Source organism: Asparagus officinalis, chromosome 7, assembly GCF_001876935.1.
Source record: "Asparagus officinalis chromosome 7, Aspof.V1, whole genome shotgun sequence".
Lineage (NCBI taxonomy): Eukaryota > Viridiplantae > Streptophyta > Magnoliopsida > Asparagales > Asparagaceae > Asparagus > Asparagus officinalis.
The window spans coordinates 50,081,926-50,091,010 of NC_033800.1; the positions used below are offsets into that span (position 1 = coordinate 50,081,926).

The 9,085-nt window shown below is 38.6% G+C and overlaps 1 protein-coding gene across 1 annotated transcript; it reads right to left on the reverse strand.

Moving 5' to 3' along the window:
• On the reverse strand, window positions 3,333–7,127 carry LOC109847119 (inactive beta-amylase 9; the record flags this gene model as incomplete). The annotated part of the gene is made up of 3 exons (XM_020416364.1): window positions 3,333–4,433; window positions 5,711–6,199; window positions 7,017–7,127. Coding segments are annotated over 3 exons (1,461 nt in total), but the record flags the coding sequence as incomplete, so codon positions are not given.

Sequence of the window (9,085 nt, forward strand, 5' to 3'; positions counted from 1 at the left end):
GAATAGCCCAAAGAATCTGAATCTGAATTGTCACCACTAGTCTTGACAACATTCACCTCCGAAGCTTGAATAACTTTTCCCTTATTCTTCCCGGCTCAATCTTTCAACTTTGAGCATTCAGACTTCTAATATTCATCTTCTTTGCAAAATGCACACTGATTCCTACGAACTCCAGGGTGTGCCCCTCTAGACTGTGACCTCCTATTTCGGTTTTGACTCTTTGTTCTTGCGACCAATGCCCCCGCTACCGACTCAACTGAAATCTCTTTATCCTTCTTTCGAAACTGATAATTCACAAGTGTAGCGGTGACCTTACTATACGAAAGAGATGTCTTCTCATTAATAAGAGTAAGAACGAAGGTCTCATATCAAGTATAGCGGTGACCTCACTATACGAAAGAGATGTCTTCCCATTAATAAGAGTAAGAACGAATGTATCATATTTCTCGTCGGGCAAGGAACTCAACAATAACAACGTATTGTCCTCATCTTCAATCATCATATCTACATTCGTCAAATCTGCAAGAAGCTTTGTGTAGTGGTTCATGTGATCACCAATGGAGATTCTTTTCTTCAATTGGAAGCGATAAAGCCTCCTCTTCAAATACAAGTGGTTTTCTACACTCTTTGTTAAATACTTGTCCTCTAGGATTTCCCAAATCTTCTTAGCCGAAGTCTCATTGATCACATTATATTTCAAATCTTGAGTTAAAAAAATCTAATCACACCACACGCCGTTCTATTCATCTTCTTCCAAACCTTCTCCTCAATGTCATCTGGTTTCCCATCCAACTCCAATGTATCTTCCAAATTTTACGCGTTGAGCACATCCAAGACTTCACATCTCTAAAGACCAAAATTGTTTGTGCCATTAAACTTCTCCACATCTATCTTCATCATCCAAGACTTCACATCTCTAAAGACCAAAATTGTTTGTGCCATTAAACTTCTCCACATCTATCTTCATAGAGTGGATATTCAAACTTTGTTAAACTTCTCCACATCTATCTTCATAGAGTGGATATTCAAACTTTGGACGGTCTTCACGCCGGAAGTATTCTCCACAACTCCTTCTTTATCGACCATCTTTCTCAAACCACCAACAAAACAATACGGAACAAACGAAGAATAGATTCAAACTGAAAAGAGAGATTTTTACCTCCAACTGAAACCCTAATAAGAGCCTCTAAAAGACCTCACCCACACACGACGATAGAAGAGATCACCAATAGTAAAAATCCCATCTTTATCATCAAATAAAGCCCTAGACGAACTTCCAAAGCGATCTACTCCTCCAATTAGCCCAAGCGTAGCCCAAGTTCTGATACCATTTGTTGTGCGCGACGAAAGCCAAAACCAAACCGATGTGCTTCGAGAGACCAAATCAAACAAACGCCGATAGAAGGCCAAACACAATCAAAATAACGGCACGAACACAAACAACCAATTTTAACGTGGTTCGGCAAGTTGCCTATGTCTACGGGGCAATAAGAAGATGATGTTTTCACTAATAGAGAAGAAGAGTACAAACTGAGATTACAAATCACTCGAACTCACTAATTAATCTCACCAACAAATCTCTAATTCTCTCCAAATAAAATCCTAACAAATAGCTCAGAAAATACCTCTTTTCTGTGATGCAAATATCCCTAATTCGCTGCTCAATTCTCTCTTCTAATCGTTCTATGTATATATAAATCCTAAAACCAAAAACATACTAGGAATTCTAAAACAAAAAACAAAACAGATTAGGAATCCTAATAACCTGTTACTAAAACAGATTTAGAATTATGTTACCAAAACAGATTAAGAATCCTAATAACCTGTTACCAAAATAAATTAGGAAACATATTAGGAACCTGCTATCTAACATCATGTACTTCTTTTTTATGTTTTTAATTTATGACGACCCAAAAGACAGGAGGAGTCATATGTAGCTTGTAGACGTGGGCAGTTTTATGGGAGGTCATATTGTGTCTTTTGCTGGCATGTTTTGTGACGATATTTTTATCATGAATGCTTTCTTCACTTAAATTTGTTCGTTTTGTTGCTTATATTGTGTTGCATGTATTCATTATATTGTGTTTCTTCTTGTATATGTACACGTGAATGTATTGCTCCATATTAATACCTAAGGAGCTCATCGGTCAATTGAAACAAGCAGCACAGAGAGGGACCCATAAACGGGATATACATAGGTTGACGGATGCGAATAGATTCTTAAACCGGAAACCCAAATGCTGAAAACGCAGGTGATGCATGCTAAGCTGCATATGTGTCCCCCAGGAAGAGGATTGACTAGCTCATTTCCCCGGCAAGGCTGGAACTGCATTTAAAAGCACAAATTTCTCTTCAATCTAGCGTATAGCAAATACACTAAAGCTGATTTCGTAATGACATTCTGTTCCAGGTCATAATCCATATAGGATTCAAAAAGTTGTTAATAAAGAGTAGACCACGAGGGGGTTTACGCGCTCGACCGTAAGGGAGAGGGGAAAGGAGGGAGGCAGATCAATATGTACAAAAAGAATTTCATTATCCCACTCCTAGATCTCATAATGTTAGATATTCTAATCTCACAACTGCTCATATTCTATTCTTGCTCGAAGTCAAGGAAACGCGGTTAGCCAAGCCTCGTAGGCGCTTTTGGGCGCAGGTTCCTCAATCGCTGTTCTTCCACGCAAGTAGAAGCAAATAACAAAAAGCATCGAGTCAAATCCGTCCACGGAAATAGCAGTTGTCAAATGCGGAAGATGGAGCTAAGTTTGGTTTCCAATGTGACCGATACAACTTGACGGAGCCAGGAAAGAGGGGAGAAGCTCAAACGCCGGGAAGATGCCGAGCACTGACGAGGAAAGGAGAGAGGGCTAAGTGCCATATACGCAATTTGTTGCACCTTGATGCTTGATGATTGTTTTTCCCTTCTCCCTTTGATGTTTGTCTTGATTCAAACACACGATTCTCTAAAACATGATTCTCTTGTGACAATCTAGCACTCAATCTAATGCTTCTTCAAGTTTCTAGTACCGTAAATACCATTTTTCGCATATTTTTGGTGAAAATAATGGAGATTTTCCATTTCTTCCTCAATTCGTCAAGTCTCTACTGGGTGCCTCAGTACTTACCCAGGAAGTGGCGCCTTCTAATAAAGACGAATAGAGGAGAAAGTCCATGCAGCTGGCTCCGAAATTTTGCTGTTTTTTTTTGTGACCTTAATTTAATACAAAGATTCCTTTAGCTGCCCATGAAATATGTAATCATGTGACAAAAACTGTATTATTTGAGGCGTTCACGGTCCAAACTTATTTGCAAGCAAAAGAATGCTCTCTCGACTCACTGCAAAGTGGAGCTTTTCCATGAATCAACGTCATATCACATTACATGTTTTATGGTTTAACCTTCTTCAGCTCTCATCTTACATTGAGGACAAGGTTGTACATTAGACTTTGTGAAATAACAATCTTACAAGATTACAGCATTCAATTTCACTTTGTTTCCAGTATAAAGTCGCCTCAACTGAACTGAGTATATTATATACACACGCGCCTCTGCACATAAAAATATCATAGTTCTTACGCTGCTTGCATCTCTCTATCTCCACTCGACGCACCCTCCATTCCCATCGACAATGTCTCTTCCTCGCTCGCCAAATCATCCACCCCTAACTCTATCTCCTTCATACTCCTCACAAACTCTGCAAACTTAAAGAAATGCTGTGGCGAGAAGAAATCCGCCCCCATTCTCTGATAAGTAAACGAACCAACCACCGATAACTTCTCCTTAATTCTACCAAAATCCCAGCCAACCAATCGAGAATTCTCCCCAGAAATCCTCACTCCGTTTCTTTTACATGCTCCAATAATTTCATCGAGCAACAACTCTGGGCTTGATTGTAATCCTTCTGGTTGATCTTTATCGACCAAATCCATGCCCGATACAACCATTTGACAAGAATGCCTCCCAAAAGTCTCTGCAACTGAGACATAACCGTTAAAGTATCCAGCAGTGAGTTCAGCTGGACGAGACCGAGTCTTATGCCAATTATGCAGAAGCGGGATTTTTGCAGAGAGGGTTATTGGTAAGTTTGCAAAACTTTTTGATGCAATCGAGAGGAGGCGGTCACCATGAGAGAGGAGTTGGTTGGAATACCAAGAGAGGAAGAATTTTCCATAGGGTGAGTCCCATGAGCCATTTTGGTCATTGAAGAAGTTGGTTGAGTTTGGCGATTCGTTGTAGCTTGGGGCATCGTGAGGGCCTGAGAGACCCCAACAAGGGTTGCCGGAGTTCTCGGCATGGGATTTGAGATTGGCGAGCAAGAATTTGTCGTAGCATTGGAATTCTCCGACTCCGGTGAAGGGATGGGTAGTGGTGGTGGTCGGTGGATAGGATGGGTATCGGAGCTCTCCGTCTGGTCCAAGGCCTACTAGAATGCCCTGAAAATGAGAGTAAGGGGGAAAAGTTACTAACGGATTCTTTTAGAAAAAGTTGTAACAATTGAGCGGGTTAATTAGTCCCTTTTATTTATTTATTTTTTCCTTGGCAAAATCAGTAAGAGAATATATTTCTTTTTCTCTATTCTCTTTGCGGTTAGACCCCCTATAGTATCTGACTTTTGAACATATTACCCTCTACTTTTATTTTTGCAGATAGACTCCCTGAGTGATTTTTTTTTTACTCTGAGGGTGAAGGAGTAAAAATAAATTAAAATAACTTTTCTTTTCTTTTTTTTAGGTGGGGGTGGGAGGGATAGTAAGTTCGAAAACGGGTTATTCATTTACATTTCATTTTATTTGGAGTGGATAAATGGTGGTTGCTAAGTCCCATTCTTTCATCAAAGATAGCAATGAAGCGCAAAAGAAAGAGAGCAAATCAAATACAACAATTCAATCAAGAAATTGTGATAGTTAAGTAGCTGGAATCAGTCAATCTAGTCCTAGCTCTCAAAATAGTAACACGCCAGCTTTAGAGGCGAAGAGAGTTGAATAAGATCTTCCTACTTAAGTTGTGATCTGGCAATCTTATCCACCTAGAGACAGAGAGTACTAAAACCTACTCAAGCATGAGTTGGCACCAGTCATATGCAATGCAAGGACGAAACAATTCCAATTCCTCAAAATTGTCCTTTTTGCCAATATATAATTTTTATACTCTTTATGACAAAAATGGGTCCTCAAGTCTTGAATTCACAGAGGGTATTGGATATCACAAAGTTGCATTACCAAAGAACTGGCTTTGGCGTTACTAAAGAACTAGCTATGATTAAGCATATTGATAGTTTATTAGGTTCTACAATATTTATTAGGGTTAATTGCGGATAGATCCCCCAAACTATCACTGAAAACTGACTACCCCTATAGTTCTATTGTTGCAGATAGACTCCACGAAAGAGCTCTATTGTTGCAGATAGACCCCCTGAGAGAAAATATATTGTTGCAGATAGACCCCTGAAAAGGGTCAACAAAATTTCACTCAGGGGATCTATCTGCAACAATATAACTGCGGGGGTAGGAAGTTCAATTAGCAATACTAGATGGGGTCTATCTGCAATTAACCCTACTCATTATCCAATAAAGGGTTAATAGTTATGGTGGTAAGAGTCAGCTCTGTAAGTTTCTGTCTGCATATTGGCATTAGTGTGTCAATATTTCAAAGTGCAAGTATGTACAGACACTAAATGGAGTAAATATGAAAACAAGTAGCATTTTCTTACCGTAATGGTTGAACCGATGAGACCGGAGAATTCACCCTGAAAACTCAAGAAAAACTCCTCAAACACCTGCATCGGCGTCTTCCCATCAAGAACTGGTAACTCATCAACAGCGAACGAAAGGCACCCCGCATGTCGCTGACCAGCTCTATCAGTGAATAGTATATCGGGTTTCTCCATAGCAATCCTTTTCACCCATTTAGGCAGACAAACCTCCTGCCTGCTCTTCTTGGAGCCATACAAGTGAAGTCCAACGCGAAGCTCAAGGCCAGCATCCTGAACCACGCGAGCGAGGGCGAGATAAGAAGACCAGCAGTACTCGGAAGTGGACTCTGGTTGGGCGATGGACCACTGTATCGGAAGTTCTACTCCTTGGACGCCCAAGAGCTTGAGGGCTCTTAGACCGGCAGAGATTGCTTTGGTGTGGTTTATAGTGTTGCAATCGGAGACTGAGTCTAGGGGTAGACCTACAAAGAGTCGGTTTGGAGATGCCTGAAACAAAGGAAAACAAGAGTAGATGTCACGTTAGGGAACACTAAGTAACAAGAAAACCGGAAATTTTCACTCGAAAAAGCGTAACATTAGGGGAGTTCATTGCTTGTTATAACTTCCCAAAATCTCAATTGTTCATTTATATTAAAATTGTTAAGAAGCAATCCAATTATGAGTAGTATATCTGTTTACCCTGTCCCTTCCTGCACTAAGTTGGCATGATACACATCCAAATTATCAACAATAATTTGGATACCATGATGGCGAGGATTGTGAGGGTCTAAATATGTGTCATATTAGTAACACACCAGTTTAGCATGCAGAGAAGATGACCAAAACTCATCCCCTCATAAATTAAGTAATGTTATAATTTATGTGAATTTCATCCATTTCCACTTCTTAATCAAGACAAACCCTAAGCACCCACTAATAGATCCGTTGTCATTATGGAAGAGGAGAACTCTTCACCGTCCGTTTTCAGCAAAAAGGACCTAAAACCTTCTAACACCACCACAAAAACAATATATATTTTTTTGTCAGCATTATCAAACCTATGAAGTTTTGAATGGATGATGTTAATTAACCAAATTGATACATTTATTGCTTATCGCTATGTATAATTCCATGTCAATTGATCATGGAAACCCAATTCATGCTATTCAAACAAATATTATTTGATTTGTCAAAATCATTGCCATTCAAATCTCTCTTATTTTGGTTGTAAACAGCAACCAAGTTGCTTGCTTTTACTCTTCTCTGCAACTACTTTTACGAACATTTCCCAAAAAAAAAGAGTGCAAAAAGAAACATAATTTACCGAATTTTTCGACGCCGCCGACTTTTTCCCCACTACAGAAATCTCCGACCGGACGGCCTTGAGACCGACTGAAACCGGCCACGAATTATTATTTGTCAGCTGTGAGTGTTCGAGTCGTCAGTTGCCAAAATTATTGTTTTCAGAGATTATGACCATATGCAGCAGGGGTTTTTTTTTTTGGGATATTTGAAGGCAGCTGGGGTTTTTTAAGGGGGTGAAATAAATAAGATTGGCCAAAGGGTGAAATTTTCACCCCGATGATGTCAGCGGACACGTGACGAATTTTGATTGGGCGAGCTTTTTTTTTCCTCCTTATTTTTATTTGATATTTTTTGAGATAAATACAATGAATTAATTTATAATTTTTATACCATTAATTTTCATTTTTCAAACTCTATAAATAGAGACTAACACTTTCCTAACCAACCTCAAAATACCCTCCCTCAACCACAACATCCAAATATACAACGCCCCGAAAATAGTAATGTTGAAGTGATGTGGTTTATGGTGGGTCCCAAATAAAGTAAAAAACTTTCTGAAAAATCTCCGCTGTAGAGTTGATAGGGAAATGAAGATTATTGAATTAAATAAAGTGATGTGGTAGGAGAGAAGGATGTGAAATTTCACCTCCTGCTGGAGATGGTCTAAGGTGTGGAACTCACCACTCTATATCTCTTAATAGCTCAATTAGCAAAATGAGACACCACCCCATGCTCGTCATTCTCTTTTTAAATCTTTTCCTGGAAACTTCATTACTTGAAATTGTAAATATTTGTTTAATTAATTGTTGTTATACGTGCGGACTTAATGCTACAAAATTGTTATACATACATCTTGATATTGTTATGGTGATTTGACAAATATCTGTTCAACGCGAACTACTATCATGATCATAGTGGAAACCCTATTAAAAGAGACTATTTCTATTCAAATGTGAGTTTCGGAGTATTTCTATCCAAATGTGATAATTTGAATGAGTAATATCTATAAAAAAAATTAAAAGATTAATTATTAAGTTAAGTGTCAATTTGGATAGTAAAAGACATGGGATGAGATTCTGTCTCATGTGGGGGAAAAAGCATTGTTGTACTTGGAATCCACTCATTAATGACAATCTCTCTATTACTATTTACTAAAATAGTTTTTAGTACATAAATTGACGTCTTTAAAATTTAATGCATTAGGTCATATCAATGTAAAATATCAATCGGGAATGATTCATGACATTTAATGTGGCATTAAACATATGTCAATTATTGGCTTGAATACTAACGTCCAATGATTTAATAGTTAACCTCTATTTGATGCTCATTTAATGTTATGCATACCAAACTAGTTGATACTTTCTCGCCTTTAAAGAGCTGTTTGGATGGCTGAAAACTCCCGTTTTGACCTCGGGAAGGAGCCAGAAAGCTGCCTAAATGGCAGCTTTCTGGCCAAAACAGCTCTAAAAGAGCTGTTTTCATTTTGGCAGCTTTCTGGCCGCTTCCCAAGGCCAAAACGGCCAAACAAACAGCCCCTAAACCAGTTGAAAACTATGCAAAATTTAATTCAGTTTTACGTGGGTTTGCCGAAAGGTAGTTCAATTCAATCTCATGTTTGCCGACAGACTTCAACTCCGGTTCGAATTTGCGTGTGATGTTGATCCATGACTAGCGAAGCAATATGAGGGTATGAGCTGGCAACAGCGACGCACCGCGTAGGATGAATGCGGTTGGTGTACATGATTTTGAGCAATCATTATTTGATCCGTAACAAATGTGAGTAGGGATTTTGGATTAAAAAAAATTTCATAGTTAGAAAGAAAATGGCAAGTATCTATTTATCTAAAATATATATAATATTATAAATTTATAGTACCTAACGGGAAAATGCACGTTTTGAATTTTAATTGATAATGAGCTAAATTCAAATGGGTCAATCCATTTGGATTGGTTGTTTAAATATTCAAATGGACTAATAAATGCTATTATACTTGTTGCAAATTGGCTGCTAATTTGCTTAGTGCTCACATAAATAAGAATCTGGGTGCAATTTTTTTAAAACTATTTGGGGGGGGGGGGGGGGGG